The 21,029-nt window shown below is 57.0% G+C and overlaps 2 protein-coding genes across 2 annotated transcripts in view; both read right to left on the reverse strand.

The window, feature by feature from the left end:
* C3 (complement C3) overlaps positions 1 to 8,740 on the reverse strand; it is a 30,332-nt gene extending 21,592 nt beyond the window's left edge. Inside the window, exons 1-17 of the mRNA XM_031437068.2 lie at positions 8,580 to 8,740; positions 7,802 to 7,994; positions 6,985 to 7,144; positions 6,818 to 6,888; positions 4,990 to 5,084; positions 4,804 to 4,886; positions 4,628 to 4,718; positions 4,349 to 4,451; positions 4,096 to 4,234; positions 3,715 to 3,830; positions 3,465 to 3,611; positions 2,908 to 3,117; positions 2,570 to 2,776; positions 1,272 to 1,430; positions 810 to 939; positions 473 to 544; positions 75 to 272 (exon numbers count right to left, since the gene is read on the reverse strand). Of these exons, the coding sequence (XP_031292928.2) occupies positions 75 to 272; positions 473 to 544; positions 810 to 939; positions 1,272 to 1,430; positions 2,570 to 2,776; positions 2,908 to 3,117; positions 3,465 to 3,611; positions 3,715 to 3,830; positions 4,096 to 4,234; positions 4,349 to 4,451; positions 4,628 to 4,718; positions 4,804 to 4,886; positions 4,990 to 5,084; positions 6,818 to 6,888; positions 6,985 to 7,144; positions 7,802 to 7,994; positions 8,580 to 8,653 (2,248 nt within the window). The 5' untranslated portion in view covers positions 8,654 to 8,740. The remainder of the gene's footprint in view (positions 1 to 74; positions 273 to 472; positions 545 to 809; positions 940 to 1,271; positions 1,431 to 2,569; positions 2,777 to 2,907; positions 3,118 to 3,464; positions 3,612 to 3,714; positions 3,831 to 4,095; positions 4,235 to 4,348; positions 4,452 to 4,627; positions 4,719 to 4,803; positions 4,887 to 4,989; positions 5,085 to 6,817; positions 6,889 to 6,984; positions 7,145 to 7,801; positions 7,995 to 8,579) is intronic.
* Positions 8,741 to 14,008: 5,268 nt separating this feature from the next.
* GPR108 (G protein-coupled receptor 108) lies at positions 14,009 to 20,581 on the reverse strand. Its single transcript, XM_010998271.3, has 18 exons — positions 20,422 to 20,581; positions 19,572 to 19,691; positions 18,692 to 18,742; positions 18,398 to 18,480; positions 17,553 to 17,677; positions 17,381 to 17,442; positions 17,221 to 17,289; positions 17,020 to 17,124; positions 16,679 to 16,812; positions 16,513 to 16,588; positions 15,939 to 16,012; positions 15,741 to 15,858; positions 15,523 to 15,653; positions 15,393 to 15,436; positions 15,074 to 15,123; positions 14,778 to 14,861; positions 14,560 to 14,684; positions 14,009 to 14,345 (listed from the first exon to the last, which is right to left on the reverse strand). Exons 1-18 carry the CDS (start codon positions 20,539 to 20,541, stop codon positions 14,273 to 14,275), a joined length of 1,644 nt encoding a protein of 547 aa, XP_010996573.2. The 5' UTR covers positions 20,542 to 20,581; the 3' UTR covers positions 14,009 to 14,272.
* Between the last annotated feature and the right edge of the window lie 448 nt (positions 20,582 to 21,029).

Below are 21,029 nucleotides of genomic sequence, written 5' to 3' on the forward strand. Positions count from 1 at the left end.
CCCTCAGACAGGCCCTCCTTCCCCCTTGGGCAGGCACCTCGGCCAGGGGCCGCCTCCTCCCGGGTGAGACTTACTCCGGGCCAGCCCCAGGGGCTGGTCGCGCCTGAGCTTCTGCCGCAGCTGGGTGATGTACTCGCAGCAGTCCAGGAAGGCCTTCACGCAGGCGGCGCCTTGCAGGATGAACTGGGCCCGGCGCCGGCACGGGAACCTCATGGGGTTGTCCCGCATGCCGTCTACACAGCACTTGCGCAGCTCCCTGGGGTACTGACCCGCTGTGGGAGGACAGAGCCCCCCCCGCCGCCCCCCGCATGCCCTCAGTCCTGGCCTCGAAGCAGGAGGAACTCAGGACAGACCCCAGGGAGAGCTTCCCCACCGCCAGGATCTCCCCCCCCCCCCCGCCTTTGGCTGGGGTCCCATCTGGGCGGGTTCTGGGGTGTGGGGAGGTGGGCAAAGGCCCGCGGAGGGTGCCCACCTTTGTCCGCCCTCTTCTCCATGAGCTGCACGGAACGGCGGCGGCGGGTGGCCGGTTTCGGGCACTCAAGATCTGAGAAGGGGGACCAGGAACGAGATGGGTTAGGCACCTCCTCTGTGTCCTTGGTTTCCTCACTGCAGCCCGTGAGGTTGGAGTATTACTGCTCCCACTTGACAGATGGAGACACTGAGGCTCAGAAAGAAGTGATTTGCTAGATGGTGGTGGAGGCAGGACTTGAATATTCCCGATCCCAGACCCCTGCTCTTAACCTGCTATCAGCATCCAGGAGGTGGAGGCCCACCCCGCTCCCCGAACCTACCACTGGCTGCATCCTCACCTGCCCTTTCAGGGGTCTGGAGGCCTTTGTCGGTTTTGAGGGCCAGCCCTGCATCTGTGAAGACGCCAGCATAGTCCTTTCCACTGCCTGGCGTGCAGCCAATGTCTGCCTTCTCCACTGTGTCCCAGATCTGTGCGGAGGAACGGGGAGCCCGGTCTCAGGGTGGGGCGAGGCCAGGCCAGCAGTGCCTCCACCAGCGTGCCGACACATCCATCCAACCCCACCTCCATCGTCATCCTGGTCCCCAGGCCGTCCACGGTGGACCATCCGGAGGTGGACCCAGAGCTATGTCCATTCACATCACCATCCCCAACTTGGACCCTGGTCCACATTCTCATCGTCAACTCAACTTCAACCCATCCCAGTGTCTACATCCACTCCGACCTCTACGTTCAACTCTTGCTTAAACCCATTTGCTCTCCCCAGCCCCATTCCCACCTCAACCCAATGCCATCTCCGTACCTTCCTCTGGGTCAGTTTGTTCTTCTTATTCAGCACGAACACACCCTTGTCCACGGCCACCAGCCCCACTCGGGCCCCCCGGTTGCCCTCTATCTTGAGGGTCATCTGTTGTCCAGGTCGATGCTGCTTCTCCTCCTTATCACCACCTTTCACCACCAGCTGCGGGGAGGTCGGAAGGGTGGGAGGGAGAAGTCAGCCCCGCGAGGAGGCCCCGCCCTCGGGCAGCAGAGGACAGAGGAGGCCCCGGACTGGACAGGGAGGGGAGATGCAGGCAGAACCCGCATCAGGCAGAGAGTCAAGAAAAGAGAGAAAACCAGGAGCAAAAAAGATACTGCGTATAAAGATTCCAGTTACAAAATAAATGAGTCGCGGGGATGCGGTGCACAACGTGGGGAACACAGGCAACAGCTGCCCAGTACCTGCATGCATGGTGACACGTGGTGACACGTGATGACTGACTTACCCTGGTGAACACTTAGACGTGAGGGATTTTGTTTTGTTTTCTAACGTCTTTTTAGGGGGGAGTTAATTAGGTTTATTGATCTATCTTTAGAGGAGGCACTGGGGGTTGAACCCAGGACGTCACGCACGCTAGGCATGCGCTCTGCCACTTGAGCTACACCCTGCCCCTGGTGAACATTTTGAAACATATGGAAATACTGAGTCGCCATGTTGTGTATCAGAGGCTAACATAGTGCTGTGGGTCGATTATACTTCCAAACAGACTCATAGAAACAGAGATCAGATTTGTGGTTACCAGAGATTTGGAGGGGGGGAGGGGGACTGAAGGAAGGTGGTCCAAAGGCACAGACTTCCGGCTGTAAGGTACGTAAGCACCAGGGATGCGTGTACAACATAACAAGCATAGTTAACACTGCTGCGTGTTAGATATGAAAGTCCCTTGAGTAAATCCTCTGTTCTCACTGCAAAGAAAAATTTTTTTCTAATTCTTTAATTTTGTATCTCTTTAAGATTAGGGTTGTTCACTAGACTTGTGGTGATCATTTCATGATGTATGCAAGTCAAATCATTATGCTGTATACCTTAAAAGTACACACAGCACTGCATGTCCGTTACACCTCCATAAAACCGGAAGGGAAAAAAAGAGCCGCTGAGACTGAAAAGAGAGGGAAGAAAGAACAAGATGGAAAAGGAGGAGGAGGTGGGCACCCTGCAAACAGGGGAGAGGAATGGAGCCAGAAAGTTCTAGAGAGGCAGAGCCAGAGACGCAAGACGGGGAAAGCAATGGCCAGGCGGAGAGTCCCCACATGGGCACAGAGAGATGCAGGGGAGCTTACCGTGCCCACACACGTGTCCTTGACATCCACCCACACGGAATCGGCCACCACCTCCCTCTGGCCACTGGTGGTGATCAGCGTGTAATAGGCCACCAGGCGGAAGGAAGGGATGAAGTCCTCAGTGATGGTCAGGGGCATTACCACCAGGTCCTGGCCAGGCTCTCGCACTTGGCGCCCCACCTTCAACAACTTCCCCTTGTTCATTATCTGAAAGGACAGGTCGGCATAAGGGTCGGGAAGGTGAGAGGAAAGATGGAGGGGATCCAGGATGGGGGAAGGCTCCTGGAGGTGGCGCCAAAGTGAGGAAGAGGGACTAGGGGTTCCAGGAAGCCACAGACCAGGTAGGTGTAATAGCGGATTTTGGCTTGCTCTTTGGGGTCCGTTCGCAGGTGGAAGTTGACATTGAGTGTCTCTCCCGGCTTTAGCTCCACACGGGGCACAGAGAGGTGCAGGTAGTTGTTGGAGTTGCCCTGGGTGCTGTAGGGAAGGGCCTGCATGGTCCTGGTCGCCTGTCGCGCCTCTGGGATACCCTCCTTCTTAGTGCGTACCTGGGCAGGGAAAGATGGATGCATGCTGGCCCCCCACGTCCACATCCCTGGGAACTGGGAATATGGTGTTTAACGTGGCAAGAGGGACTTAGCAGATGGGGTTAGGTTAAGGATCCCGAGGGGATGCGGAGGAGACAGGATGACCCAGGTGAGTCCAGGGCCGTCACAAGGTCCTTAGAGGACATCTGAGTGGAGGGAGGGCCCGGCTGTGTGGAGGACAGCCCTTCGGTGCAAATGCACACATCCCTCTCTGGATGGCAAATCCCTTTATACAAATGAAAGGAGCCCTCTACAATATAAAGCCCCCCGTCCCCCGGCGTGGGGCCCCGAGGCTGGCCCAGACGCACGGTGATGGTCAGGGGCTGCCGGCTGTTCTGTGTGTTGATGCTCAGTTTGGCGACACCGTCATCCTGGGTCAAGGACTGCACGTTGGAGCCCTGGGTCACCACTGGGATGTGGCGGGCCGGGGAGCCGTCGGGGTTTGTCACGAACACCTGCGGGTGCAGGGGCAGGTGGAGGGGGTTCAGGTGGACCCAGAGGCGGGGTGGGGCTCAGGAGCGGCTCGGGGGAGGGGCGCAGCCCCGCCCTGGGTCTCACCATGAGGTCGAAGGGCATGGCGGGCTTGAAGAACTTGGGTGTCTTGGTGAAGTGGATCTGGTAGGGGGAGGTCACGATGGGGATCCCGGTGCGCTCCGCCTCCACCATGTCACTGCCTGAGGGGGGCCAGCCGTGAGGGCAGGCTCCTGGGCCACCACTCAGGACCAGGCTTCCCCGCTCAGATTGGACCGCGCCTGCACACTGGATCTCTCTCCTCAGACTGGGTCTCCCCCATAAGTCGGATCCCGCTTTCATTCTAAATGTCCTCCCTCAGATTGAGGCTCCCCCCTCAGACTGGGTTTTGTGCCCCAGACTGGACCTCCCCTGTCAGACTGGACCCCCTCTTCAAGCTGGGCCCCCTCCCTCAGTCCGGGGCCTCACCCGAGTGCAGGATGACCGTGACGGACACGTATATGGACTTCCCCACCAGGATGTTGGCAACGGCGTCGGCTCGGGGGGCCTGTACCCCGTCCAGCAAGACCTTTTGACTCAGTGTGGCCTCCCCAGTACCATCCTCGATCTGGGGGAGAAAACGAGGGCTCAGAGAGGAGGAGGGCTCAGATGGGGGTGCTCCATGGGGGAGAGGAAGGGTGTTCAGGGTGGAGGAGACTCAGTGGGGTCCTCTGGTAGGTACCAAAATACGGGTAAGGGACTTGGCCAATGAAATCCTCTGTTCACCATCCTGGATCCCAAAGATGACGAAAGCTGTTCCATCCACATTCTTCCCATACAAGAACCTGTGAGGTGGGGAGAGTCTCAGATTCTCCCCTGCTGAAAAGATGAGACTTTCCCCCAAACTTCCATCGGCAGTGGCTGAGCCCCGCACTTCCCCTGGTCCTCACCAACTTCTCACCTGGTCCCGCACCTGTCCCCATCACCTTGCCTCTCCCTTGGTCCTCCCCCAGCCCCTCACCTGGCAGTGATGGTGACCTCCAGGCCGTTTGGGTCATCGATGTAGTAGAATTTCTCTGCTGGTTCCACTTGGACTTCAAAACTGGGCAGGACTGGCGGGACAGATGGTGTCAGTGCAGGGTCAGTGTGGGGTTAGCGTTACGCTCCCCCCCCCCCAAGGCTCCTCCCTCCTCTTACCGTATTCCTTCACTTCAAACTCAGCTGAGAAGATCTGCTGCGGGGAATTTTCATAGTGGGCTTGGATCTTCCACTGTCCCATGCTGTGGGGAAGATGGACTAGTGATCTGGCCACACCCAGCAGCCCCTCACCTCTTCTCCTGGGGTAGGGGAAGCCTGAACCCCCGCCTGAGGGGCCTGACATACGTGACCAGCTCTGGGATGTTCCAGGACAAAGGCAAGATGCCAAACTGGTTCTGGGAAGACAGGGAGTCACGCTTGATGAGAACGCCATCGGGGGTCTGTGGGGAGACAGGAAGGAATATGGCTCTTCAGAGACTAGACTTCACCCTTCGGCTCTCCCCTCCCTCTCTGGGTCTGGACGCTCTCTATGAGTCATGCCCACCAGGGAAATGGTTAAGAATGTGCCCCTGAGCCAGTCAGGTAGGGTTCAGATCCCCACTGCGCCACTGACAAGCTGTGTGACCTTGGGCAAGTTACTCAACCTCTCTGTGTGCAATGTGCACATTTAGAAAAAGGAGATACATACTACTCCTCCGTCATTGGCTTGGGACACATCAATACGGGCAAGAACTCATGATCAGTGTCTCTCAGATTACTAATAATAACTAGCATTAATTGAGACTTTTTTGCAGGACCCTGTGCTGAGCATTGGATTTCTATATGCCACTGCCTGCCATCACCTTTCTGAACTACAAGCATAGCCACCTTGTGCGGCTCGACCTGATACACAGATGACTTCGTTCGTTGCCAGCAGTTCAACATCAGGAGACATCACACAGAAATCTGATTTTCTGGCTTCTCTTGGAAATTGAGGTAACTGTGGCTAACGTGCTGCTGTTGGCACAAGGTGACATCTGGTGGGAGCTGGGCAGCGCTGAGGAGGTGTGTGTTCTCTGTTCCGCACAGACCCCATCAGCCTGGTAAGCCAGCCTTCAGAACCTGGCCCCTCTTAGGTTTGTGTGATGTTACTAAATACAAAGATCGCATGAGGAGGACATGCCCTTTCTCTCTCTCCCTTCCTCCTACACTTGCTTTTCCCTCCCAATTGCGCCCTGGTTTTTTCTCCCCATTCCTCCCTCCCTCCCTTCTTCCAGTGAGTTTTTATTAACCCTACAACCTGCACTGTGCAAACAGATAATCTCTTTCTGTATGGTACTTGGATTCAGTAGAAGTTGGGGGAAGGTGCAATGAACAAATGAAGAAATCCAATTTACAGGATGCCAAAAGGAGATGCCAGGAAGGGAGAAAAGAGAGTGGAGTGTGTGTGTGTGTGTGTGGCGGGGCAGTTTGCACTTTTACAGGGAGCTCAGAGAGAGCCTCACTGTAAAATTGGGAGCTTTGCGACATTTGAGCAAAGGCTTAAAGGAGGTGAAGGAGCAAGCTGTGTGGTTATTTGGAGGAAGGGGGTTTTCTAGGTAGGGGGAAGAGTCCGTGCAAAGGTCCTGGGGCAGGACTCTGCCTGAGTTGTTGCAGGAACAGGGTGGCTGGAGCAGAGTTGGGTGGGGGAGGAGGTGAGAATAGGGAGGGGACAGGGTGGGGGCAGGTCGTGAGAGGCCCTGTGGGCCATGAGGAGGAAGTGTGCTTTTACCCCCAGGAAAGTGGGAACCCTGGAGGGCTGTGGGCAGAGAAGGGGCGGGACCTGACTCAGGTGCTCACAGGCGCCCTCTGGCTGCAGTAGGTGGAACAGACTACATTGACTTAGTATCTGTCATTGTCCCAATTTCAGATGAAACTGAGGCTGGGAAACATGAAGTGGCCTGTCCAGAGTCACACAGTGACCAGGGGTGGACCTGGAGTCAGAATCCAGAGGCTCAAGCATCGCTCCACGCGGTATCCTTGGGTCCCCGTCCCTCTCTGGGCCTCTCTCTGCTTGTGCCTCTACGTATTTCTTTGCCTTTGGGTATCTGCTGCCTGTGCCTTTGCCCGTGTTTCTTTCACTGTCTCTCCCCATCTCTTTGTCTCTCCCAGAGTCTCTGCCCCGGGTAGGTCTGGGGTCCCTGTTGGCTGGTACCTCAATGCTGACGATAACCGTCTGGCCCACCGGCAGCAGCTTGTGGTCAAGCGTGAAGATCCGATAGAGGACTATGAGGTGGTGGGAGAGAAAGGGAGAGCTGGGTGAGCCCTGTCCCTCCTCCTGGCCCTACCCCCGGCCCTCTCCAGCCGCCCCCAGCCCCTTACCCGTGGATCCCGGCGTGTAGATGGTCTTGTCCGTCTGGATGAAGAGGTACCCGCTCTGAAGGCTGATCAGTACCACCTTCTCCACCAAGACGTTCCCGAAGGCTGCCTGGACAGTCACGAACTTGTTCCCCACCTCTGGTTTTAACTCTTTGGCCTGGATCTGGGCACAAACCAGGGGATCAGGAGGGGTCTGCTCCAGGGCCTCTTGCCCACCGTCCAGCCTCTTGGCCTTCGGGCGGGGTCCACACCTGCCCCTCTTCACAACAGAGCCCGCCCATCACTTCTGGTCTCCTTAGTTTGCCCAGATTTAGGGAGAGAAGGGGTACTCAGAGAGGGGGCAAGGGCAAGAGAGGGGGTAGGGGGTCAGGGAGAAGGATGGGAAGGGGAAATCAGACGGCGAGGGTGCTCAGAGGACGGAGGGCTCAGAAAGGGAAGAGGGCTCAGAAAGGGGAGGGGCTCTGAAGGAAGAGCGGGCTTAAAGGGGGAGGGACTTGAGAGGAGGGGCCCAGAAATGGGGGGGCTCAGAGATGGCCGGCCTCGGAGGGGGTGCTGAAGGAGAAAAGGGGGCTCCGAAGGTGGAGGCAGCTCAGAGAAGGCACTGGTTGAGAGAGCGGGTGGGGGCTCAGAAAAGTGGGGGCTCAGAAAGGGGAGGAGGAGACTCAGAGAGGGGAGGGGCTCAGAATGGGGAGGATACTCAGACAGAAGGGGCGGGGCTCAGGCAGAGTGGATGCGGCTCAGGGAGAGGAGGGGCTCAGCAGGGGGAGGACTCTAAGAGGGGGCGGGGCGTCAGCAGGGCCGGGCTCCCCTGCACGCCCACCTTGATGTTTACGTGGCCCAGATAGCTGTTGGCTCTGTTCAGCACGGTGTTCTCGCTGGACAGCACTTGCTTCTTGGCTGGGAAGTCATGGACCGTGACTGTGACCTGAATATCCCCTTGCACATCATGGGCTTCCAGCACCACCATCTCCTCGCTCTCCAGACGCAGGATGTTGGGGGTGATCATGGAGTACCTGCCGGAGCGGAGCACCGAGCGTGGAGCTATCACCCCAGGACCGTGAGAGTCCAGCCCTCAGCCGAGGTCAGCGCTCCGCCTCAGCCTCTGGTTCTGGAGGCGCTCCAGTGACCCGCCAACAGCTGGGGGTCCTCGAAGCCCATCAAGTCTTGAACCCCAAATCAGAACCACCAGCTCCTCCAAGACTCTCGACTTCCAAACCCAAATCGAACCCACGTACTCTGGAAGCCCTAACTCCTACATCGTTAAACAACCCAAGTTTCTAAACACCCAAACCCTGGAACACTCCAAATCCTAATCTAAACTTTTGGCACCTCAGATCTATAAACGCAACCAAGTTCACCCCCTCAGCCACGTAAATGCACACCAAATGTCCAAACTCTACAAAGACTGAAAGCTCCTACATCCTGAAACTGCAAACTCCCAGATCATCTGAAATCCAAATCTCTGAGACTTGAAATCACCCCATCCACAGAATCGCTGAACACCACATGTCCCCTAAACCGGCAGGGACCTGTCCCCGCAAATGCCCACTCCCATCTCAGAAGCAGCCTTGTTTGGGGTCTGGGCTGTGACTACTCACATGGGGTCCCCCAGGGCCAGGGGGAGGCTGGCCAGCAGCAGCAGGAACAGGCTGGAACCTGAGTAGCGCCACATGGTGCAGGGGCAGTGGAGGGACAGAGGGGCAAAGGGGCAGAGGGACTGAGGGAGAGGACGGGGAGGAGTGAGTTGGGGCTGCTGGAGGCTGCCTTTTATCTGGCTCCCCCCTTTTCCCCTCCTCAGCCCAGCCCTCCTCTCCCTGCAGCCTCCCCCCTCCCTGGGGCTGCCCCAGATTTCTCAATACGTTTCCTAAATTTTTCAATCTGCAGGGCCAGCAGGGGCCTGGGGTAAGTAACCCAAGGGCATGTCCTCCTGCAACAGGAGAAACACAGCAGCCTCCTGCCCTGGCCTTTTTCAGGGTCAAGGCCAGCTGGAGAATAGGGACCTTTCCCTGTGACACTCATTTTATAGCAGAGGAAAACCGAGGGCAGAGACACCCCCCCAGCCCCACCCAACCCCAAATATCTGGGCCTGGTCTTCAGTCCACTTTTGGCCATGCATTTATTAACCAAATCCTTCCTGTGAGTCCATCTTTATGCTGGTAGCTAGAGTCCCACTTCTAGAACCTTCCATGCTGGAGTTGAGGGTGGGGGACGGAGTCCAGCACTGACACTCGTAGCCCCATGGGGTGGCTTCCTCAGTGGAGAAGAACTCTGTTTCTTAGAGGGTCAGGGAAGGCTTCTTGGAGGAGAGAACATTTTAGCTGGACTTTGAAGTATGTGTAGGAGTTCACTATCCAGCTGAGAAGGTTTTCTAGGGCAAGGAGAGCCTGGATCTCCCTTCATATATTCTTGTCAAGGGGCCCGAGTGACTATGAGGGTTTATCAAAATCATAATTGAGGACGGTCTCATTGCTAGTTTTTGTCTTACATCAATATCGTCTTAGGATAGTGTTATGAAACTTTAGTTTTTTGTGTATGAGTAGGTAATAAAGTTATATGGCTCAACGTCTTAAAGGTAAAAGTAAATACACAGGGAAGAGGTAATCCTTCTCCAGCTCCTATTCTTGTGCATTTACAAGTGTTTGCAAATTAAAAAAAAACCAAGTGCCAGCAAGCTCCACACACTGCCCTGCCTCCTCTCCCCGGGTCACACCTTGCTTGTTCATAAACAAGATACCTTAGAGATTGTTTCCTATCAGTGCACAACTTCCTTGTTCTTACCAGCGACTGTTTCACTGCCTTGTGTGAAAATAACCAGCCACCTACTGATGGACAGACAGACTTCCATTGTTCCAAACCATGCTCCCTCCACGGGGTAATCTTGAACTTGTATTATTTTCCAGTTCTCACTATTATGAGGTGGTAAACTTTGGGCAAGTTACTGATAGCCATCTGAGCCTCAGTTTCCTCCTGTAAAGGGGGGTTTTATCATAGCAGCAGCTTCAAAGAGTTCTTACTGCAAGGAGAAGAGATAACCTGGGATCAAAGTCTGTGCGCAACAGTAATCTTGCTAGATATGTCTCAGTTCCCCTCCAACAGTATAGTGATTTGCATGCTTGCTGGCCCTGCGCAAAATTGCCAATTTCCTCACAGCCTCCCCTCGAGGGCATGTTGGTAAAACCTTTGGATTTTTGCCTCAGTGTCATTTTAATTTAATTCCCAGGAGGCTGAACATCTGGGGCAGGAATATGTGAAGTCCAGGTGAAGGAGGGGATGGTGTGTGGATAGGCAAACCCAGATCCCTGAGGGGCTGGTTTCCAAAGCTCCTTTAAGGGGTTAATGGCGAACTCACTCTGATTTCCTGTAAACCATGCTCTTTTCCTGGCTATACACCATGGCCCGGTCAGGGGGAAGGCCAGCGGGGAGGCGTGGAGAAACAGAACAAACCTGGCTTATGTCTGCTTTGATTGCGACATCCTTTCCTTGGAAGAGGAGGAGGCGGGAGAGGCAAACACCTGCTTACCCTCCAGAATGGGGGTGCCACTTCTGAAACCTGCTACAATCCCCTCATCCCCCAGTGCTTTGTTTTCCTCCTCTGCCCCCCATCAGAAAACCCCCCACTCCTTTTCTTGGTTTCATTATAGCCTTAAGCATTCGGGCTCTGTGGTTTGAGAAGGAATTCCAGCTTACTTCCATTTCCCTGGGAGGCTGGGCTCCTTCCTTGGAACCTCAGTTAGTCCATCTGAACAATGGGACTGATGATAGTTTCTGCTGTTTTGAAAATTAAATGAACTCAGATGCCTCGGAGCCCTGGGCTTGGAGGGAAGGCTCCTGCCCGTGGTGGTGGAGGTCTGGGAAGGGTCCTGGCCCTGACTTCCAGGAAGTGACCAGAGGGATGGAGCGAGGTCTCCTGGGAGGCAAGGCGGTGAGAGTCAGAATCCTTCCCGGCTTTTCCCTGGGGAATGCACGTTTGCACCCAGAAGTCTGGGAGGAGGATGGTGGCCCCTCACCACAAGCCTAGCAGGGGAGGGAGAGAGGAGGCCTTCCTGGCTTGGAGTGGGGGAAAGCGAGGCTGCCTGGGCTGGTCCTATTTAGGGAACCAGGGAAATCTGGAACATTCTTATACCAACCAAGTTATTTGTTGTTTATCTGAAATTCAAATTTAACTGGAAAGCCTGTATTTTTCTGGCAGCCCTAGCTGGGGTGCAGAGAGAATAAAGGGAAAACAATGGGCATGATTTCTGGAGGGGGAGCCCAGGCACCCCCCACCCCCCACGCACCTGCCTGGGTGCGGTTATCTCTTGGCGGCACCCCATACCCACCCTTCCCTCACACAGGTGCGGCCAGGCCTGGGAGCAGCAGGGACCCCCCTTCCCTGCCCCCGCTCCTGGATGTGGTCCTTGCTACACTGCTTTCTGGGAATTTCTCTCCAGGACTCACAGCCAGGCCTCCCCTCCACACCCCCCTCCCCCAGCAGCCTGGGCTTCTCCTTCTCCCCCAACCCATTACTCATTAACTCGTAGTTAACCTTGACCTGGTTGAGCCAGTCCGCCTGCCCTCTGGCTCCTCCCCCTACCCCCCTCATGCTTACCCAGCTGAGGCCCCCTGGGCACCAGGGACCCTCACCCTGGAAGACTCAGGGGCCAGAGATTTTGACTCCAGCTCTGCCTCCTCCCAGCCTTGACGCCTAATCTGTAAATTAGACATTCAGAGCCACAGAACCTCCCTCTGGGTCTTGGGGTTACGGTGCCTACAAGCCGAGGGCTCAGCCCGGTGCCCGGCACATGGCCAGCCCACGACGTGCTTTAGCTGGTTTTTAATTTTTGCTGACACCTGCTTCTCCTCTCTCTTGCCATGTTTCAGTGGCAGTCCCCCCGGGTCTCCGAGCCAGGGTTCCCATGTCCTCCATCTTCCTCGTCCTCCACGACCAGCCCCTGACCCTTAGACCGTCTCTCAGCCAATCCCTTCTCCCTGCCCTTGTGGTCCCTGGCCTTTCTGGCGTAGGCTCATCTCCTCCAGTTCATCTAGTCCATAGCAATGGGAGACTTTTCCCTAAAACACACCTTTGCGTTCCTTTTACAGAATTAAGATGTATAATACAGGCATAGGCGCTCGTGACCGTGAACCGTGAGGCTCAGCGGCAGCGTCAATTTCTCGCATCTTGTTTATTCCAAATGCTTTAGGTGCTATCACTGTCCCCATTTTACAAAGAAACTTGGGGCTTTGGCCACTTGCCCAAGATCCTCTAGCTGGTAAGAACTGGAATTTAAACCCTGGCAGCTGGGCTCTGGCGTTCACGTTCCTAAACTGTATGAGCTTCTGACCGCTGCTGTAACAAACGATTACAACCCTGGGAGCTTAAAACAATACATTTTTAGAATCTTACAGTTCTAGAGGGCAGGAGTTTGAAATTAAGGTGTGAGCAGGGCTGTTTCCTATGGAGGCTCTCGGAAAGAATCTGTTTCTGGCCTTTTCCAGCTTCTAGGGGCTGCCTGCATCCCTTGGCTTGTGGTCCCTTCCTGCATCTTCAAAGCACAAAATTCTAGCCTGTTTCCAGCATCACATCTCATTCTCTGATCCTGACCCCACTGCATCCCTAAAATGATCCTTGTGATGACAATGTGTCCACCAGAGAAACCCAGAATTATCCCGCATTCTGAGATCCTTCATTTAATCATACCTGCAAAGTGGCTCTTGTCATGTAAGGGAACATAATCATGGGTTCTGGGGGTCAGGATGGGGACACGCTGGAGGAGTCATGAGTCTGCCTCTCCCAGCATTCATGTGGAGTAAAACATCCACCCTGTGTGGCCATATCTCTCCATGCTTTAAACTCTTCCTTGGCTCTGTGAGACCCAGCATCCAGTCCAAGTGTGTCTGCCTATCTTCAGGCTGCCGCCGGCTGCCCTTGTCCCTCCACTGGCCCCAGCCAGACCTGCAGCACAACTCGCAAGCTATTCTGGGCATTGCCTTGCTGCATAACTTCCTCAGTCTGCAATGCCTTCCCACTTCCTTCTTTGTCTGGCTGGGCTATATGTTCATCTGGGCCCCAGTTATACATGTTTCCGCTTGCAGGAAACCTTGACCTCAGCCCTGGTTCCCTTCCCCTGTCCCATGACTGTGCCCCCCCCCACACACACACCAAGGAATAGCGCTCAGAGCTCCAAAAGAGGTCTAGTGTTTGAGTTAAAGGATGAAGCATGGCGGGGGAAGAAATGCATCCTGGGAGCCTGACTGCAGGTGTGTGCAGCTGCATCTCTAACCTGCCGTGATCCCTGAAGCTTCAGGGAAATCCAGGAAAGGCCAGGCTGTGTGGGAGGGCACTGTGCTGAGCCACTGACTCCCACTACCACCCGTGACACTCAGCTCTACAGGGTCCCCATTTTACATGCCAGGAAACAGAGAGATTAAGCCGCTTCACAGGGTCACACACCAAATAGGGAGCAAGGTCAAGAGGCTTGGTGGCCGGGAGCCTAGGTGCAGAGGGGCGGTGCACACGGTGGTAAAGGACAGCTCTGGAACCAGACTGCTGGCCATTTGAGTCCTGAGCCTTCCAACAATTTGCTCGCTGTGTCACCTTGGGCAAATTACACAGACTCTCTGTGCTGCCTAAGATTTTGAATCAGTTAAAGACTATGGAGGCCTTAGAATAGGGTGTGGCATATAGCAATCACTTGGCTTCCTGTGGGCCTTTCAACCCCTCCAGCCTCTGCACGTGTCGTCCCCTCCTCTGCATCCTTTCCTCACTTCTCTGTTCACCTCTGATTCCCCAGGCCGGGCCAGGGCCCTGTGATGAAAACGTCCGGCGACACGAGTGCTGGGACTGGGCGGTCTGGGTCGCGGCGCCGCCCGCAGCACCCAGCACGGGACCCAACATGCAGCAGTCACTCCATTAACATTTATTGACTGCAAAGCAGTGGGTGCTGAGCCCTCTCCCGCCCCCCTCACCCCGCCCCCAGCACGCGTCTCCAAACTTCAAACACAGCCTCTCCGTTAGCGCTCACGCCTCAGAGAGGCAAGAACCCGGGGCAGGAAAACAGACTGGTCATCATTGTACAGCTGCAAGTAGGGGGTGGTCCCGGGTGGGGACAGGGCTGCTCAGCACTTGAGGCGGTGGGAGGCTGTCTGTCTTCTTCGGGACAGGCTCCAGGAACTCGGGTCTCGGGGAGCTGGGCGCCGTACGAGCACTGGCCCCCTCCTCCTCCTCCCAGCCGCGCTCTGGGAGATGCTACAGTGAGGAACGTGTGAGGAGAGGACGAAGGAGGACGAAGGACTGTCCGAGGTGGGGACATCATCATAACAGTTCTCGCCCGCTGGCCGTTTTGTTGACCTTGGACAGGCCTTCCCGGAACCCAGAATCTGTCATTCTGGAGGCAGACAGCAAGGGAGTGAGCCAGGAGCTGAGGGGTACCAGGCTCCGTCCACCCACCCCATAGCCTCCTGGCCCAGCCCCAGGCCTCCGCCCTGCCCACCCAGGCCCCCCACACCCACCCCGAAGCCTCTGGGGCCCCGCCCCGCGCCCAGCTGCCCAAGCCCCGCCCCTAGCCCTCCCCCTCCCCCGCCCCCAGCGCCAGGACTCACATTTGCTCCATCTGCACGTCCTCCTCGTCCTCCTGGGGCAGCTGCAGGTACGGGTTATCCCTTGCGGGCTGGAACTTGCAGCCCGTGAGCACGAAGAAGGCGAGAGTGGAGCCCTCCACCAAGAGCTGGGGGCCGGCGGAGGGCAGAGCGGGAGCATCAGGCACGTGCCTCCAGCCTCCACCTCCGCTGTCTGTCTGTCCAGCCCTCCCGGTGCTCACCTGGTACAGCCACTGCCACTGGAAGGGCACGGCCACCCGCAGCAGGATGGCGATGATCCGCGTGAAGTAGATGTAACAGATGACCTGCAGGGACACGGGTGGGCACAGGGGCCGGGGGCCCACCAGGGTGGTGAGACCACCAGGACTACTGGGGATACCTGGGGATGGGTCCTGGGGATTATGGGCAGAGGCGCGGGGCTCAGAGGGACTGCAGATGGAGGGGTTAGGGTGGATGTGCCAATGGGCTGGTTGCCCTCCCTCCAAAGCTCCCTCCCAGTGGGGAACAGGGTTCCTACCATGACGTAGTAATGCCGGAACAGCTTCAGCTTGGCCAGATTCACTGCCACTGAGGGGTGGGCAGAGAGAGCGGCGGTCAAGGGGAGGAGGCTGGGGACAGTTGAAATGGACAGGGGTAGAAGAGGGCTGGGACAGGGAGGACCTTGTGGGGAGGGAGGGTCTCTGGGGCATGGCATGGAGAGGGACGTCCAGGGGATGGTAGAGAGACAGGAGGAGGCAGGCAGCGGATGGAAGGGGCATCCTGGGCTCAGCAGGAGGGGCCGGGAGCTGGATGAGGGCTGCGGGCACAGCAGTCCTCCTGGGGGAGCAGCGCCTCACCCTTCCCGTCAGTGCCAGATGCGTCCTGGAGGTGCCGGATGGACCTGGGCCGGGGTAGGGGACACAGGGAGTGGTCAGCACTGCCTCCGCCCAGGCCGGCAGGGGAGGGGGTCCATCGAGGGAGCCTCACCAGACCACGGGGAAGAGGATGGTGCCGCAGCAGATGAGATCCACCAGGAAGAGGATCTCCTTCCAGACCCTATAGTCGCTGGCGCCCTCCTCTCGGGACTCCATGACGATGTAGGCCACGTTGGCCAGGACCTGCGGGGGCAGGGGGGTGCACAGGTGGGTATGCCTGGCGTGGGCACGCCCTCACCCCTCTCCCACCCCTGGGGCCTCCATCCACACCTGCAGTGGGATCACAATCCCGAAGATCTTCTTCTCCTTGTCAGACAGGACGTACTTGACGAAGGCCCAGCCGGAGCCGATCAAGGCGATGGTGATGAAGAGGAGGGCGCCCTTCAGCCTGGGGCAGGAGGTGTGGTGAGACTGCAGAGCCCGGCCCTCCCCTGCCCGCCACCCAGCCCCGCAGAGGGGGGCACTCACAGATGCGTGATGTAGTGCATGACAGCGAGGCCTTCGATGGGGTGGCCCTGACTGTTGATGAAGTAGTAGTTGATCTGGAGGTGGATGGACAGATGGACAGTCAGATAGATGAAAGGAGCGGGCGGGAGGGGGTGGTTACAACTGGGTGGATGGCAGGGACGTCGGATGGGTGGCCAGGAAGTTGACTGAACTGACGGTTATGATCGGGGTGGCAGGCGGGCTCAGAAACGGACAGTCACCGTCCGAACGATGGTCAGACAGGTGACTGGACAGAGGGATGGACAATCACACTTGGGACAATGGAGGGAAGGTCAGATGGATGGACAGTGAGACCATCAGCCAAGTGGACAGTCACAGCTGGGCCAACGGTCAGACTGAAAGGTGGGCCATCACGGCTAGACAAAAGGACCGGAGGGACAGCTGGCCACCATGATAAAAATGGATAGACACGTGGATGGCCAATTAGAGCGCCCAGCCCAGGGTCTGCAGAGGTCTGGGGAATGGCCTGTAGAGATGTTTCCTGGCCCTGGAGACCCCAGCCCAGCCCCTCCTGCTCCCGGCCCAGGGCTCTCACACTGTGGAAGAGGAGGGAGATGCTCTTGGTGAAAGCCAGGGCGGCCATGAGCCAGTGGATCTTGAAGACATTGTACCTGGTGACGGGTTGGGGACAGAGGGAGTGGTAGGGCATCGGTTAGGGTGTGATGAGGGAGGTGGGGGACCCCCAGGGGCAGGGGCATTACGTGTTCTTGCAGAGGACGGACACCCAGAAGATGCCGGCAGCCAGGAAGCAGGCGGACATGATCATGTAGAGCTTGAAGAGGGGGATTTCCGCAGCCGACAGGAAGCCCTCGGGGTTCTTCTCCCGGATCATTACCTGGGTGGGGCGGGCAGTGGTGGTGGGGGGAGGGTTGCACACTAGCTCTGGGCTTGCAGGGCCACGAGTGTGAGTCACCAGCTCTCCCTCTCTCTCGCCGGCCGACTCCCCATTTCTCAGCCTCAGTCTTCCTGTCTTCCAAATGGGCATGGTGTACCTGGCCCGGCATCAGTGCTCCGTGAACCCGCTACCCGCCCCTGCTCTCACCGTGATGTCGAACGGCTGCTCCCGTCCGGGCACGGAGTTGTAGCAGTTGTGGAAGTTGAGGTTGTACTGGCCTTCCTCGGCCCTGGAGCCGATCACCACGTGGAACTGGGGAGGGGGTGCGGACAGAGGGGAGAGGAGGCTTCAGCTTGGGAGTCTCCACTCCGGGGAGGGGTGGAGCTGCAGGCACTCACAGACACTCACACTGAAGTTGTAGGAGTTATTGAGATGGCCCAGGCCCAACACCAGCTCCTGGTCTTTCCTACTGACGCCCTGGGGGGCGGAGGGGGACAGAACATCTCCATCACCATCAGCTGCTCCCAGGGGGCCGGCTTTCCTCCCTCCCGCCCTGGCTTCCCCAAACCTGTTGGTCTCCTTGTGACATTGTGGGTTTCAACTTGGCCTTGTTGGGGGCAGTGGTGGTCCCTGTGGGGGACAGGTGGATGAGTTTAGAGGACAGACGGCAGACGGATTGGGGGGCGGAGCATGGAGCGGCCACGCCCCCCCCCCCCCCCCGCCCCGTTAACCGGACTCACCGCTGTCCACCTTGGGGGTGATCGCGTGCTCTGACTTCGGGAGCCCCAGTTCGGAGGGCTCTTGGGGGAGGAGCCCAGGAGAGATGAAGAGCTTCTTCTGCTCCCCATACTTTCGCACCTGGACCCTGGGGGAGGAGGCCGGGAGCCTGAAGGCTGGGGTGAGGCAACACCAGCTGTGCGGAGGGACTCAGTGGCTCCTCTGGGTCTCCTCTCTGGGGGCCAGCGTTGGGCCCAATCAGTGGTCACCAAGTTTCAGCATTTGGCCACCACCCATCAGATGGCTGCCGCATCCCTATGCTGACCACACCAGCGATTATTTGTTGTTTCCTGTGATTTTGAGTCACTCATTCTACTGAAGTCCATTGTTTAAAAAGAAAATGCTGTATTTACAAAAATGCCAGTTATACAGAGAGGCATCAGGGTATCACTGGACCCTGGTGTCAGGCTGTTTGGCTTCAAATCCCAGCTTTTGGGCCTCAGTTTTTTCATTAGAATGGGGATAACAATGGTACAAGGAATCAATGAGTTAACACCTGTAAAGCTCGCAGGACACTGCCTGGTGCATAAGGAGCAGGCAACAAGTATGAATGACTCTTCTTAATTCTCACAACACCCCTCTGGGGCGGACTTCTGCCCTGAGACGCCAATACTCCCCGGACACCCCTCCCTTCTCTCTGTCCCATAATCAGAAGGCTTGAAGGCAAAATTAAAAAGCCGGTGGCTTTCTTCCCAAGGGAGTCAAGATTCTCTCTGGCTGGCTTCATTCCTGAACAGCTCATGTGGGTATTACAACCAGGGAAACACAAATGATGGATCTTTAGGGGATCCACCCCCCCCCAACTCACTGCAGATCCTTGGTGTTGATGAGGAAGAGAACCAGGGAGTTGCTACTGTTCTTCCAGAGAGGACAGTCGTGGGAGTCCTGGCTCTGGAGAGTGGGCAGCAGGGAGGCTTGGTTACCCACTCCCACTGGCCCAGCCTCACCCTGCCTCCCTCCCCATCCACTGGGACAAGGGTCTCTTCCTGCTCCCTCCTCTGGGAAAGAACAGGGGCCTCTGGTTTCCAGAGGACAGACAGCCCTCCCCTCCCACTGCCCCAGTCTCTCCTCCTTCCCTCCCCACCAGACTCCCTCCACTCACTGAGTAGGAGCGAATGCTGCCAGATCGAACGCGGGTCAGACTGAACCCCACCTGGCAGGTGGAAAGAAGAGGGGACAATGAGAGGGACGCTAGCAGGGGCCTCCAAGCCACCTTTCAGTGGCAATAGATCCATAACCTCAACTTTCCTGGATACCTACTACATTCAAATCGGGTACTCACTGACTGACTTTTCCAACAACCCCTCAGCACCCCCAACCCTCTTCCTTTAACTGCTAACCATCCGTGCCTCTCGACTGGGATGTCACTTCCCCAGGGAGACCCTTGCTGGTCCTCTGGACCTGGCCCACCCTGATCCCCCCATCCCATTTAAAATGCTGATGTGAAAAATAAATTAAATAGAATGTTCATGGCTTCCTGCTTTGGGCTCTGAAATCCAGCACACTTGGATCTACACCCCGGTTCTGGGACTCTGAGCAATTCACATACCTCAGAGTCTGTGTAAACACCTGTAAAATTGGGTTTACAGGTGTAACATTTTCACAGCATCCCTGAGAGGTGCCTGTGATGGATCAGACCCATGGAAATTGATCTGCATGGTACCTGGTACATGGTACCCAGGGGCTGTTCAGTAAATACTACCTACTCATTTTAACTTTAGGAACTGGGGCTGTCTTGTTCACTGGTATGCTCCCTTCCCCGCCCCCAGCTCAGTGCCTAGCACATACTGCATAGATTTTATTATTCCCATGTTACAGATGAGGAAACAGAGGGCTCAGAGAGGCCAAGGGATTTGCCCAAGATCACATGGGTGAGAGGCAGAGCTAGAATGTGAATCCAGAACCAGATGAGGGAATGAGGGGGGTAGTTCAGGAACTTGTGCACCTCTCCCTCTTCCAGCAAACTCCTCAAAGCTCCTCACCAGCGGGGCTTTCTCTTCTGTCTCCGGGAGGCCCAGCCGCAGGAGGCTCAGGTCCACCTCCAGGGAGCCGTTGGTGTAGAAGCCGAAACTGTTCAGCTGAATGTCTGCTCGCTTCTCCCCCTGCCGGAGGAGGAGGCAGAGGCAGTTCAGACTTCCCACCAGCCCAGCCCCCGGGCTCTGGTATAAGGTTCCCCCAAGGGCCTTGGTCCCCTCCTGGTATCCCTATATTTAGGACAGGTCCAAAGGGTGACAGAAGAGGCAGAGAAGGCCACCCCGGAGGCTGTGACCCCAGACCAATCCCAGGCAGGGACAGGGTGGCTCTGGATTCTCTGGCCACTGTTCGGAGAGTCCAGGAAGAGAAAACCTGGGACACCTGTAAGTCCCCTCACTGAGTGAGCACCACGTGGAGAGCAGAGTTAGGCATCGTGGTACGCCTGGCCCTCATCTCCGGGAAAATTTTTAGATTACAACTGAACCCCCAAGACCCCAGTGAGTACCTAGAGGACCCCATTCTAGAACCCCGAGGGACTTTTCTGGGCGGCGTCAAGGGTCCCTAACGCCCCCAAAGCGATCCCAAGAATTTACAGGGCTCGGAGTCTCGGGTCGCAGGAGATGAAGCCCCACCCTCGGTGGGCGGGGCACGACCCTAGCGTGGCTGGCCAGGCCACTCCAACAGGAGGACTGAGGGGGATTCCTCGGACGAGACCACTCCGGGCTTGGAAGCGGGGTCCCCAGATCGCTCCATTCCGCGTAAGGAGCGGGGGAGGGAGGACGAGACCACTCCAAGCCAGGGGCTTCTCCGGGACAAAGCTGCGCACCCCACCCCAGACCGCCTCGCGGCGGGACTCACTGTCAGCGTTAGCCGGTGGATGCGCCCAGAGCAGCCGCCCAACAGCAGCAGCAGAAGTAGCCGGTGTCCCCACTCCGCGGGGCTGCGGAGGGCGAGCCCCCTCCTCTCGCTCACTGCCATCTCTGGAGCCACCTCCTCCCCTGACACCGCCTCTGGCGCCTCCGGGCCCGCCTACCGGTGAGCCAATCGCTGCACGGTGGGGGCCGACCTAACAGCGTTTTCGGCCCGCTCAACCAGTCAGCGCTCTTTTCCTCGCAAGCCCTCCCTATACGACACCAAATGGACAACAGCGGCTCCGAATGGGAGTGAGGATTTCGCTTAATCCCGCCTCCACCGTCACCAATCATTAGAAAGATTGTCCCGGATATAATCTGATAAACAGTCCATCCAACCAATTGTGGTAGATCTAATATCCGGTCCCCGGAGGGGAATTCCTCCACCCACTCGTAACTGACAGACTGGTTCAGAACTACAGTACCCGGAATGCAGTGGGAGCCGATAGCTCAATAGGGCATTTAATAAACTACATTTCCCAGTATCCCTAAGGACGGACTTCCTCTTTCTTACCCTGGGGATGTGGCTCCCAGCCAAAGCTCAGGGTTTTGGTA

Source organism: Camelus dromedarius, chromosome 27 (genome assembly GCF_036321535.1).
Source record: "Camelus dromedarius isolate mCamDro1 chromosome 27, mCamDro1.pat, whole genome shotgun sequence".
NCBI classification, from domain to species: Eukaryota; Metazoa; Chordata; class Mammalia; order Artiodactyla; family Camelidae; genus Camelus; species Camelus dromedarius.